Below are 13,796 nucleotides of genomic sequence, written 5' to 3'. Positions count from 1 at the left end.
ACAAGACTTGGTTTGTAAAGGTTTAAAGCCTGCCGTGCTGTTGTTCTGCTACTCAGTGTAGAGCAGTGGTTCTCAATTATTTTCTGTCATGCCCCCCTAGAGGACAGAATTTTTTTTTTTCCCCCCCCGAATTTTAATACTATTGAGAACCTGATAATATTTATTTATTTATCTGTACAAACCACTGTATGAGTTGCTAGCACCAGCATTCTGCATACAATCACCTGATTATCAAAATGGATTAATAAAATGAGCTGAGGTAACATCTGCAACAACTAAAAATAATTTCCAAGTTCAGTTTATTAACTCAATTTGTAACATTAAAACAAGACTGCTCAGTCTGTGTGATTCTCAAAACAGAAAAAAGTGCAAATGATTCACTGGGATGTGCATTTTTATAGACTTAACACAGTAACGTTCAAAACGTTTTTAAACTGTAAACATTGGTCACTTGTCAACTTCATCGGCTTATTCCTTTTCAAAAAGGTATATGACTTTTTAAACATTTGGTTTTTTCTGTGCACAATTTGTAACAATATTGTTTATATTTAACGTTTGTCTGTTAGATGTTCTGTGAGTTGTTCTTGGAGGTCGTCTGAAATGTCAAATATACGTCTCCCGATCGTGTCATTAGACAGAGGGACAGTATTCAGTGTCTCAGCACTTTTCTCACCTATGATTGTGACCATGTCCAATGCTGCCGGAGTATTAGCTCCTCTGCTATTGTGTGATGGTTTTTTGCACCTTGCGATGTGGCGGTGTTTGTACGAGGCTAACGGTGCATTTTTATTTACTGATGCCGCGCTCACTAAATGACCGGCCTGTTGGTGATACTCATCGAGCTTTCGATGAAAAAAGTCCAGTGGCTTATTGACATAACTGGGGTGTAAGGTCTCCAGGTGCCGTCTTAATTTGTTTGGTTTCATGCTGTCCGCTGCCGGAGTTTACATAACATAAAACACACACAGGTCTTTCCTCATTTCCGACCGTATTCACGGTAAACCCAGGGCTATGTAGGCTTCGTCATATTTCCTGGTCTTATTAGGTTTATGGCGGTTACCGTCACTTGCTGTTCTTGCCTCTGACGTCTCCTCCATTTTTCTTTTTACTCCTGTCAGAAACTTCTCCATCTCTCCTCCTCCGTCAGTCACCCCTGCCTGTCGCGCCCCCCAAACACCTCACTGCGCCCCCCCCCACAAATTGATAAGTACTGGTGTAGAGTGAGGCAGCCAAAAAAGTCCAGTAATTTGACCGACACAATGCGATTCAACCCAGGGGATTCTCAACTGATGATTTGAATCATCAGCGCTTACTGGGGCAGTCCTAGATGATTATGAGACAATTTGATTTAATGATTAATACGCTGATTATATTTAGTAAGCTGTGTTTAATATTCTATAAATAATATACATGTATAATACAATCATTATTTTATTATGTGGTAATATGTCATTTTTTTTACTTTTTTGGTTGCTTATTTTTTTCTGTTCTTGTGTGATTCTTTTACCTGGATGAATATTACTGTTCATCTGAATCCAGACCGAGCCTGGTGTTGTGATACTCGTCATTTGGTATAGCCAGTTAACTGAAACCAGGTAGCCCAAAGATTGGTAGACTAAGTTGAACTTTCTTTCTGATACAGACCCAAGATAGTAATTTAATTTATTTAAATAATTTCAATACTATCTAAGAGAGGAAAGTGTATCAGTACCGCCGTGACTAACAGTAGAAGTTGTGGTTGTTCTGGGCTGCTCACCAAGTGACAGCACGTACCCAGAACTAAACCGCTTCTCCATAAATAAGGGTCACAGTTCTTCTGAAGATTATACTGAGTAAATTGTAACGCATCAGTGAATTCATACAGTTCTGCTTTACACCCATCTGCTCCTCCGTTCTCAAAGCAGCATCTCATCAGTCACTGCAGCCTGTGTGCTTGTCTCCCCCTGTAGGATTTTTCTGGGAACCAGTGCCTGTGCAGCAGGTGTTGTTGAACCATTGTTCAACCAGACATAAACAATAATAAACCTCTTGCACGAGTGTTTAGTCCCTTCAGGCACAGCTGAGCAATTATCATTAGCCAAAAACATTGTATTCTAGCCTGTCTGGCACCAGGAATTAGTGCCTGTAAACATTTTAGCTGTCTTTCTCTCATGTCAGGTACATAGATGTTAAAACCTAAGTAACACATTTCACATTTTCTGAGCGGTGTGAGAAGACACGCTCATTTGTAAAGCTTGTCATGTCAACAGTCAAACTGAGGCTGTGTTTACACCACGGTTAGTCTGATGTGTGTGAACTCAATGCCACTTGATCATCTTGCAGAAGAGATGTTTCCTTTTGCCCAATCATTTCTACAGGGATGTCAAAGGTTTAATTCAGGAACCTTAGAGCTGGAAGGGGTGTAGTTCATTGCTCAAGGACACTTCAGTAGGCTAGACTTTTGCTGCTGTGAGATCTTAAAACAAGCCCTTTTCAGTATGCTGCTTTTGAACTAATTAGCATTTTCACAAACATGCTCTTCTGAGGATGTCTCTGTTCAAACAGTTTTAGTCCTACCTGGTTCATGCTTGGGTTACTAATGTGAAATAAGTCAGTTGTCCTTAAGTGTCAAGGTGAACTCTCTGCCCTCCTCAGTGTGACCAAGCTTGATGATCTTGAGCTCCTCCTACACGGCCTTGATCTTGGCTACCTCACCGACATCATGACTGTAAGTACCAATTGCATGCTTCAATGTGTTTCTCTCAAATACGGATATGTTTGCATGCACAGCCCCTTTCTCTAGTGTGAGAGATTTCTGTCCTCTTATCTCACTGATGCCAAGATAGTGAGCAGAGATAGCATGCTGCTACACACAGTACAATACAGTATTAGATCTATGGGTGAGATACAGTGATCCCAAATGTGTTGAGCACAGCTGCATTATTAACAGAATGACATTAACATGCTTGGGAACATGTCATGAGATGACTAGTTTACATATTTTACTTGGTGCTTCATAATGGATGTAGTGTACTGGATTGTCTTGGCCCGAATTAAAATGAAAAGGGTCAGCTCAAATTGTTGGCCCTATCTGATTTATGGGACTGGGTTTTATGGGTGCAGGTAGCTTGTTGTCATCATATGGCAAAGCCTCATGCAGGTACATCTGTTTCAGGTGGTGGGGTCAGGAGCAGCTGTAAAAGTTTTGATTTGGTAAATGCTGAGTGATGTTTTCTCTTTCTTGCTCTCTTTTTCGCATACACACATCCACAGGAAAATGACATCACCTGGAGCTACCTGTTGACCATGGAGAAGGACGACCTGGAGAAGGTAGAAGATGACTGTAACATGTGTTTGTCTGTCAGCTCTCTGCTCACTGCCAGCCTTCAGGGTGACCCAGAAAGAGAGAGGGTGGCCACTGATGTCACTGCTGTTCAAAGGCACAAGTTCAGTAGAAAGAAGGTGGTGAAAGACTGATACGCTGAGTTGGCAGTGTATCCTAGCATAATTATTTCGATTAACTATATTTCTGTAAACATGGATAGGCCTCAAATCGGTCAAAAAAAGTAAATAAACGTCAAATTTGTGTATCTAGTGCCCTTAATCTGTTCCACATTTCACATTTCTGGCCATTATTACAAAGACATTTATAATAACTGATTGAACTGCAGTCCTGTAAAATTGCAGTCCAGACATTTTTCAGACATGAAACATACTTTCTGGTGAATTATACCAATCATTTTTTATTTGATATGGTGATGCAGTAATAAAAAACGCCTTGGGTTTTATTTCAAATTCAATAAAGCATGATATAGCTTCAGAGAATTCCTGGATCACACTTCAGAAGAATAATCATCAAATAATCTCACAGTTTGATGTTTTTTCTAAACATATAACAAGGAAAGAGATTTTAATCGACAACAAACACCCATTTTCCCATTTGTCAGGTTGGTATCACAGACCCGGTGGACCAGAAGAAGGTACTGAGTGCTGTGCGGCAGATGCACCTGGACAAAGTGGACCTAGAAACAATCGACCAACTGGGGGCCGCAGGCAGTGGGTAGGGTACCTCATCTTAGTTCCCAGTAGGTCCGTAGCAATCAACACATGTATTCAACTTTCAGGAGTCTCCCAGAGTATTGCAGGGAAAGTTGGGAGTTAGTTTGACCATTATTTTTCAGGAAGGCAGTATTATGAGATTAGAATGACTAATTATCTGATCAGAGGCTACATTCTCTGCACTTTAACTTTCCTATCTATAGTACGGTCCAAATATTACAAAAATCATTGTGGTGTCTGACAGAAACTTGTCAAAAGGTGTTTAAGAATACTTACAGTATTTGAAAATCTTTGTTTGTTTTAGTATACTTGAAATGTCCGATAAGCTGTCAGTTGCAAAAAAAAGTATTCCACAAACACTGCACAAAGCCAGAAACAAAGTTGACTGTAGTAGCAAAAATGTTAAACACTTGTCAGCCACACACCTTAAACCCTCCCCCACATCCAGCCCTCCTCCATCTCCTCGTAATGCTCCATCTGTCCTCCCCCAGTGGAAGTCGTCCATCAGCCCCATGAGCATCTCTCTGTCCTAGCCCCGTATCCTCCTCCCCCCATCTCCGTAGCCGAGCCCTGAGCCAGACCATAATGGTTTAAGCGGAGCTGTAATGATTTGTAAGGTGAGAGGCGATGGGAGGTTGCAATGAGCAAAGGAGAGCCAGCGGCAGGGGCCAAACAGAGCCATCGCACTGCACCCCATCACTTCATGAATCCTCAGCAGAACTGGGCTTCAACGACTGTACCCGCCCTCGCCTGCCGAATGAGAGACAGTCCAATAGAGAGCGGGGAAGGTTAATGAGAGGGATGGAGAGCTTGATCAGGGCCAGACCTCCTTAAGAGCTCCTTCAGGATCCTTATGTCACACAAAAAATGAAAATAGTAGAAAATTGGTCTTAAAATCTTTTTGTTGACATATAAAGGATGTGGAAAGAAAGTTATGCCTGGAGTAATTGTATTTGACTTTAATGTACTGAAATACTGTGACATGCAGAAACTGAAACATTTATTCATGTTTTTCCACACATGCAGCAATTCAGGTTCAGTCACCTCAAGTGCAGCTAATGGTAGGGCCTGTAACTGTGGAGCCTGAGCAGATTAGGCCTAAAGCACTAACATTGGGCGGCTGCATTTTTCATGAATCTCAGGGCAGGTTGGAGGCTTTATTCTAGTGGGCCATGTCCAAAGCCTCGATTTCTGAGGCAGCTGCTTTAAATTCTCTGTCCATAAAGTCATTGGTGCCTATTAGAGCCCACTGGTGAGGCTAAAGCTAAAGACATAGCCTTTTTGGGCTTGGTTATCCAAAGAGACTTCTGAATCAACAGACAGGTAATTGAAGGCCAAACAGAACGCAGTTACTGAGGGTTGCAAGGCACTTGTTGGGTGCTGCTGGAAAAGGGCAGGTATGCCCAGTTTATTTTCCATGGATAAATAAATGTTTATCATAAAGTGGCACATATGCATCCTTTATCAGCATTCCCACATAACGTACTTTCCATCCACAATACCCTTCAATGATCTTCACACTGGGGGCCCATCATCACTCTCTTCTCCCTAGATAAACTAACAGCTGGGAGAAGGGAGGTGAAGGTGCAGCACAGGCTGACTGACAGTGTTTATTCGCCCCTGTGACAGAGTGTGAGGAGGGCCGGGACGGCTGGCTGCCCAGTCCCCTCACCAAGGGAAATGTACCATTAAGATAAGAGCTATCAATATCCCACAGGACCAGGGGATGGGAAGATAGGGACAGAGAGGTTGATGAATATAAATAACTAATCATTTAAGGTAGATGTTTTCAGGGAGGAATGACAGCATGAGTTAGCATGGGGAGGAGGTGGGGAGGAGGCTTGACCACCTGCTCAGTTTTCTATAGAGTTTGGAGAGGTGGACTCAAGGAAAATGCATGGAGAATGTTAACACAAAGTTTGGTCCAAACTATCAATCTGTCTGCCCTTCCATTGCTGGGCATCTTCAGAAGGCCTTGCCTTTGTTTTTTATGTGGACATCTCCTTAGGGCTCACTTTTTAAGAAAGTAAACCTACTGACCTCAGCTTTAAAGCTCCGACAGCATTATCTGTATGCCTAAAAAAGCAGATGAGCAAAGTATCACATTTATATGCCTCATTACCCTTATTCACTTAGATTACAGTGTACTTTGCACTAGGCAATTGAAATTGTAATCTCACATTTGAAAAACTGTAATTACTGAATTATGGTTGCCTTTACGAAACTAATATATACTAATGATTATATCCATTGTCAATTGATCTGTGGATTCTTTTTATGATTGAGTGTTTTGTTGTTTAGTATAAATGTCAGGAAATTGTGACAGATATAAATCGCAAGTTCCAAGAGCCCAGGTGACCCTTCAAATTGCTTGTTTTGTTGGAACCATCGGTCTAAAACCCATAGATTACTTACCTTAGATACTATTATATAAAACACAAACATCTGGAATGAAACAAGATTTATGATTTTATTTTGTTGATCACCAAATACACTGAGCACTACAAACACCCATGTATACAGTATGCAACAATAAATACAAATTGTAGGTGTGCAAATATTTTCTTTAAAAATAACATACTCTAAATATTTATCAATTTATTTGTTTTTGTATGTTTCAATCAGACCTCCATAAGTTGCTAATGTTTTGCAGGACTGAGGAGCTGCGTGACTTCCTGATAAGTGTGAGGCAGCAGTGCTGCTTCCTGACAGAGTCGCTTCAGGGTGTCATTAGTCGTTTCCCCCACAAAGCCTCTCAGGTACATGTCGTCTATAGTGGTGCACTCTTTAAGGGGTTACCAGGCAGGTTTTGCTGCACTGGCTGCCAGTTCATTCTATCTGGCTGACATTTTGGCAAAAGAAGCATTTAAAATGTAAGTCCTCATTGTAATTTATAGAAAATGTATTTTTCCAGCTTATCATAAAAGCATATTAATGCAATATAGTTACAGTGTCAGGGGCATGACATGTAAAGTAGGAATCGTTTTTGAAGTTGGTAATCCAGTAAACTTCAAAAAAGCACAATAGTCTAAAAGGAACACACTGTCCAGTGTCCCCTCCCGTCCTGGTATCAAGCCAGGTGCCTTTATGAGTGCATACACTGTCAACTAATGTCCTTTTATGAAAGCATCGCTCTATATATCTCACCTGCCAGCTAGATTTATAAAGTAGAACTTGGTCTCTGTCTCTCTGGTCCTCCATGTAGCTGGTATTCTCAGTGGACCCAAAGAAGGAGGCCCAGGCCGTCTGCAACCAACTGGTGGTCCAAACTAAAGATCTGCAGAAGGAAGTCGCCTGCCTCCGCAATCTGCTATACCAGGTCAACATGCACTCGTACATACGTCTGTTACATTTCTCAGTTTTAATAATGATACCTGTAATCTTATTTTACCTAATACATTGCTGAAATTATCATAAAAAGCACAAAAACATCACACCACCAACATGTGTGTTTTTCAGGCGCTGCAAGAAATATAAGCCCGCCAGTGTTACACTTTACAATCTGTATTTATTTTCCGAGCTTTGCAGTGATTGATTAGATTAAACAGCAGGCTTCTACACAACCCACCATACACAATGCCACAGTCTGTACTGCAGACCTCTCATGCAGAGAGAAATGGATTTCTGACCTCACATTTGGTGATGAAAAGGTTGGGCAGAATATTTTACAGCTGTTTTGTCATCATAATTACCTCCACCAAGGAGGTTAGGTTTTTGGTGCTGGTTTTTGTTTGCTTGTCTGTCATTAGGATTACAGATAAACTACAGGCCCGATTTTAATGAAACTTGGTAGAAGGGTGCAGTATGAGCCAACAAAGAACCTTTTTTGGAGTGGATACTTTTAATGGGGCGGATGGAAGGTGATATATGGCAAAATTGCCTGAATTCGTCGCGCACCTGCAAACCTGTTGTAGTTCAGTTGTTAATAATGACACCAGTGGCCGTAAAGTGTACTACATCCTGTTGCTGGCGCTCGCACTCCATACACAGTCTGTAGGCCCGAGCGAACATCATCCTGGGCCTTAGCTTGAAGGTGCATACGCAAGACTGACTGCTGGAGAATAAATTACTATCATATTTATGTCCCTATATGCAATAGAGTTGTGTGATATGATGATATATATTGTGTGAAAATAGAATAACTTATGTTGTATCATATTATGCTCTATCATATATTTTGTTTGCTACAAATCACACTCCGAGTTCATATGAGGAAAATATGCGCTGTGAAGGAGTTGATGAGGCAGGGATGCAATGCAAAACTAGAGCTTACTCACAAACTGCTTTAATCTGCTCACCTTGCTTTCTCTTTATGCCAAACACGCACGGCTTCCCCCGTCCGCCTCTGTCTGTTTTTCTCTTTGTGTGTCTCCAGCAGTTTGTTTAATAAAGTCACCAATGGATTTTTCACTGCAATTCCGTTGTCAAAAAGCATTTGAGCCGTGTGTGGAGGAGGGTTATTGTTAATGATTCTGTTGAAGCGATTGGAAGTAGACCAATATGGTACTGAATGGTTTACCTTGACTGGGCTAAAATATTCACCTTCTCCACAAACCAGACAACGCTTTTCTCTCTCTCTGTTTCTCTGCAAAATGCTTAAATGGCTCGCTGGATGTTAAAATACCTGGGTGGCCTGTCCAAGTAAAGTCTTATTGTGGGAGACAATGTTTTCTATTTTGTTACATGCTTCATTGGAAATTTGCACCAGTGTTAATTATTATTAATAATAATAATAGAAAAATAATAGTATTTTTAAGTTTTTAAGTATTAATATTCATTTAATTTACAGAAAGCGTGCTATAGAGATATATATATATATACAGCTTGTAAAATACTCATGTACTATAATTTATTTTTGCATCTGTCGACAATGACACTGATGTATCTGTGATAAGCTGCAACTGCTGATAATATAATTTGGGCTCAAACACATTCATACTTCATGTAAGTCAATCTAAATTCCTTTCTTCGTTGACTGTTATACTGAGAGCTCTCCCCTTACTACTGAAGATTAAAAGCATGAACAGTGTGTGTGTGCTATGTCGGTGTATATGAATTCTGGCGAGCTCCAACAGGTATGTGCGGGAGTGCTTGCATGTGTGCACCTGACTCTCTGTCTGTGTGTCTGTGTGTCTGTGTCTGTGTGTGTGTGTGTGTGTGTGTGTGTGTGTGTGTGTGTGTGTTTGCATTTGTATTCCAAGAGGAGAGAGTCGTTCCTGACAGGGCAGAATCCTCACAGCCCATAAGTCAGCACCACTGTGACATCGACCTGTCAGCACACAGACGATGAGGCGGAGGGATGAGGGGGCTGATGGGAAGGCGAGGGTGGGGGCACAGGGAAGCGAGGAGAGGACGCAGGTTGGCGGGGTGAGGGAGTTTAACAGGGGAGAAAGGGGGTGAGTAGAGGCGGGGGGTACGGGGTGAGTAAAGGAGGGTTGGCAGCAGATACAAGTGAGTATGGTGATAGTGTAGGTAGATGTTTGTGTGTGTCTGTGTTGATTGGGGTGAGGGGGGGGTGTTCCTCGGTTGTGTCAGGCAAGAATCCGACAGCCAATGGAGCCCATTTGGACCCTCTGGCTCCGGGCCTGGGGAGGAAGGGCCCTACACATACCATAAACACACACACAATCTAACCTCATCTGTGGAAGCGTGCCTGTTAAAACAAACACACACACACACACTGGATTCACAAACACTCTTATCACTGCATCTGCTGGAGCTGTAGCACACACTTTTGATGCTTTTTTGAATAGAAACTTCCTATTTTTTCCTGTGGTAACCTAAAGAAATAAGAGGTAACATTTAATCCAGAATGGGGATGGTGCCTGTCACTGCCATCTAGTGTTGACATTAAAAAACATGATACTTGGTAAACTAGCAGGAATATGAAATGGGAAAGCAGCAGTGTGTCTCTAGAAAGTTATGAAGTAAACCGTTTTTATCGACCTTTATTAGTAACCAACAGGAAATTCACATTAACCAATTTATGGTGATCATACATTTATTTTCACTGAAGATGAATGTGTAAATTTTAATGCCTGGAGAAATGTGTAGTTAGGGGATAACATTAGGGGAGAACATGATTGACTCTTTTGAAGCTGCATGAAGCAATGTTTTTGTATTAAAGTTATATGTATGTTAAATATGTACATGAGATTTAAAACAATATAGCAGCAAACAACTATTAGCTATGTAAAGATATAGTGGATTAATGTTAATGAGTAACGGTGTCCTGAGAAGAGAATGATGTCACACTGCTTTTGCCTGTGTTGCAGCCTCTTTGTGCTTTGTTTACAAATCCGGTCTGGCCAAAGATGCATCTTTTAATCCTCCCATTTCCAATTGAGGAGGGTGACTGAAACTGCTGTTTTCTAATCTGCGTCAGTGAATTAAGTGAATTATATGGGAAGTAAAGTTACCACTTTAGAGTCTGGTGCAAGCGATAGCGATATTACAGTGGTTATTGTTTCTGGTAGAACAAAAGGTCTATCTCTGTAGGGATCCTTTCCATAATGTTGTCAGACACAACAATCTGAGCCTGTTAGTGGCAAATGCACTGTTAGTGGACGTATGTGGACGGGTGCATCTGTCCCCAAGGATTAGCTAATGTGTCGATGCGTGCCTATTTTTTCCATCTAACTTTGTGCATTAAGGTTTTATTTCGACCTAACCAGCATTTATGATGGTTGGAAAGACTAACGGAGATGGTTTTGGTGAGTTTTATTTTGTTTCTTTAAGTCCAGTTTGTGGGTAAAATGACAATGGTTTTGTCAGTGGAGTGTAGTTGGCAGTAGTGCCCATCATTTTGGTTCTCTAGTGCGACATGTAGTAGCAGGTGGATTTTGTGTATATGTATGTATATATATATATATATATAATAACCTTTAATATTAGATCAAATAACTTCTGTTTAATAAGAAAGAGACCCTTGTAGTGTTGTTATCACCAACTCTGCACCTCTGTATGGTTCAGTCTGGCACTTTCTGCAGCAGCAGGCACCTGTTTTCAACAAATAAGATCTGATAAACCCACTGTACTGTACTACCTGCCCAGCACCACACAGACAGACAACGTTAGACACTAGCTGGTGAATAAAGTGGAACATTAGCTAAAAAGCTTCTCAGGAGTTGGAGTCTCCTAAAAGCAAAAGTGAATATTGGATTCTGCGTTAAACAGGTCAGAAATATCCAAATGAATGATAGTGTTGCTCCATGTCTGCTTGATGTGTAAATAGGTAATAGTTTACAAACAACTTGTGCTGTGGAGTTTTCCTCTAAACAAACAAAAGTTATGTTTACATTCAGTGTTACTCAGCAAAACGCACAGTGTGTATCCTTGAGCTCTAACAATGAATGAATTTCATTGCTTCAATAAGCTGATATTGTGTCCAAAGTATATGTCTTTCAGATTTTATGAAGCCTTCAAACCCCTGTTCAGTAACATTAAGTGCTGTGTCAGTGTACAGGTATTGAACCAAATAAAAATGTCTTGTGATGATTTGGCTGATATAGTTTGAAAGCCCCTCCTGGAATGTCAATGTACGGAGCACCAGCCTCCAGTTGGTTGTGGGTAGTTTGACTGTGACCATCCTGTCAAGTGTGAACACACGCTGGTTCCCCTCATGCAGCACTCATGAGGCAGTTAATGCAACCGTGCACACTGTAATTCCCCAAAACAGTTCTTTGCAAAAAGCCCCGATCACAAACATCTGATCCACAGAGCCCGGTTACCTCCAAACACCTGATAATGCTGGTCTTTCTTTCACATCATTGGCTTTAAAATGTGACTTGCAATGCTGGTGCCTGAATCATAACACCGTCTTCTATGGGTGAGAAGCTATGACTAGTATATTCCAGTGGGTTATTCATCCAAAACCGAGCTGGAAAATTAGTTTTGAATTTCGGGAAATTTGGAGAAGTAATCAAAGTCAAAGGTATTGATCTGCATATTATCAGATATTATGGTCATTTGGTGGGTTAGGAGACACTTAAATCTCACTGTTCCACTTAAATGTGTTATTATGTTAACAAAATATTTTGTGCTAATATTTTTTGCTTTGGCATTCAGGCTGCATTTGTGTCCTGTGGGAATGACGGGAAGATGTAGAAATCTGGGTTCTTTGCCAAACCGCAAGTTCCCAAGTCACATTTACCAGAAGAAAGCTGAACTTGAACTTGTGTCTTCAAACTTTCTCACATGACAGGGAGTCAGTGTGACACTGTGTCACCCTCTTACTTTAGGGGGTTTATGGATAGCCTTATTCCAACATGAGTTGACCATGACCAAGACTCGGCTCTCCACTTGGCTGATGAATCCTTGAGGATTTGGCACAGGAAGTTTTAGTGACTCAGGTTGGCGAGTCATGCTGTGGTGGTGTGATGGGACCAGACATGCCCTCATCCTCTAAATGAGCTGGTCTCTGTTTGATTCCCTCCCAGTAGTAACTGAGTTGATATTTCCCACCCAGTCAAGGTTTAACTGGCCTAAAACTGTCCAACCAGTAAACTTCCGTAATCCAGACTGGATTAAGTTAAATGACCTGCAACCCTTCTACTTCCTGCATGAGGTCACGTTGCTCTAACCACAGGATTTGGTGTGTTTCTCATGTGAATCTCTCTCCCAATCTCCTCCCTCAGATGGACGAGGCCGGAGATTGCTGTCGGCTTCCTGAATCTGGTTCCCGCGGCAACCGGAGGATGCCGTCCCTGACCAGAGTGGCACTGAGCGCGCTCGGAGCCACTTTTCTCTTGCTCCTCTACAAAGCTGCCAGTGGCAAGGTGTCCCTGCAGATGTAGCAGGATGACAGTAGTGTCAATCAGTTAGTTAATGAGCTCATCATGATATTACTTTTTGATGACTGTAGGTATTAAGTTGGATTATTGAAGGACTGATTTGTTTTAGAACAAGACAGCATTTTTATTTTTGCTGCTTGAACACTTTGGTTTTCCACTTTGCTGTGACTTGTCTTTGAGTTTGGTTCTGAATTCTTTTATGTGTAAGGATTTAAGTGAAAATTAAAGTTCCTTATGAGGAACAATTTATTGCAGAGTCAAATTGAGAATGGTTTCTGTTTTCAGTGCCTGAAAAAAAGTTACTTGATTTTAAAATATAAGTTCTGAGGTTAATATCAACCTCATGTCTGGGTGTTGAATATGGAGCTTCCAGTAAAGATTGGATGCAGGGGGGAATCAGCTAGCCTGGCTCTGTACAAAGTTGAAAAGAGAAACAAATCTGCCCACCAGCACCTCTGAATCTAACCTTTTAGACATCTGTACTTGAACAGAAATGTAAAAACAACCATTTGTGATTTTGGGGGTGTTGCACATTGGAACTATTGCTTGGCGAACAACAGCTTTAGAGGCAGTGTCTTGAACCGTTACATTTCAATTAAGGTATGTATTAGATATACAACGCCCTGATTCGTGAGCATTACAGATCTTCTGTACATTTTTTGACTTTTGAGGCAGCTTCCAGTCTTTATGCTAAGCTAGTTGTCTCATAACTCCAGCTACATACTGAACCCACAGACATGAGAATGATATCAATCGTCTTATCTAACTGAAAGAAATGTAATAAGTGTATTTCCAATGTTGTTTATTTATTTGTTTTTGGTTTATTCTTTAAATCCAGAGTGCTGTGAATCTGAAGAATCCTGTTTCCCAACCTCTAACCATTCTAGCCACCACCTATGATGTTCAAATTCAGGAAACTTTTTTAAAATCCAGAAATAGAACCTCAGAAAGATAAATTATTAGAGT

General features: G+C 41.0%; 1 protein-coding gene across 1 annotated transcript in view; it reads left to right on the top strand.

Annotated features, from left to right (window-relative positions):
- The window catches only part of asz1 (ankyrin repeat, SAM and basic leucine zipper domain containing 1), a 28,903-nt gene extending 15,817 nt beyond the window's left edge, over positions 1-13,086 (top strand). Inside the window, exons 8-13 of the mRNA XM_051381909.1 lie at positions 2,635-2,707; positions 3,253-3,309; positions 3,927-4,039; positions 6,692-6,797; positions 7,244-7,357; positions 12,675-13,086. Coding sequence (XP_051237869.1) covers positions 2,635-2,707; positions 3,253-3,309; positions 3,927-4,039; positions 6,692-6,797; positions 7,244-7,357; positions 12,675-12,833 — 622 coding nt within the window. The 3' untranslated portion in view covers positions 12,834-13,086. The remainder of the gene's footprint in view (positions 1-2,634; positions 2,708-3,252; positions 3,310-3,926; positions 4,040-6,691; positions 6,798-7,243; positions 7,358-12,674) is intronic.
- The last annotated feature ends 710 nt before the right edge of the window (positions 13,087-13,796 follow it).

Source organism: Dicentrarchus labrax, unplaced genomic scaffold (assembly GCF_905237075.1).
Source record: "Dicentrarchus labrax unplaced genomic scaffold, dlabrax2021, whole genome shotgun sequence".
In the NCBI taxonomy this organism is placed as follows: Eukaryota; Metazoa; Chordata; class Actinopteri; family Moronidae; genus Dicentrarchus; species Dicentrarchus labrax.
Note: the sequence above shows the minus strand (reverse complement) of the source record. Positions and strands in the feature narration are given on the sequence as shown.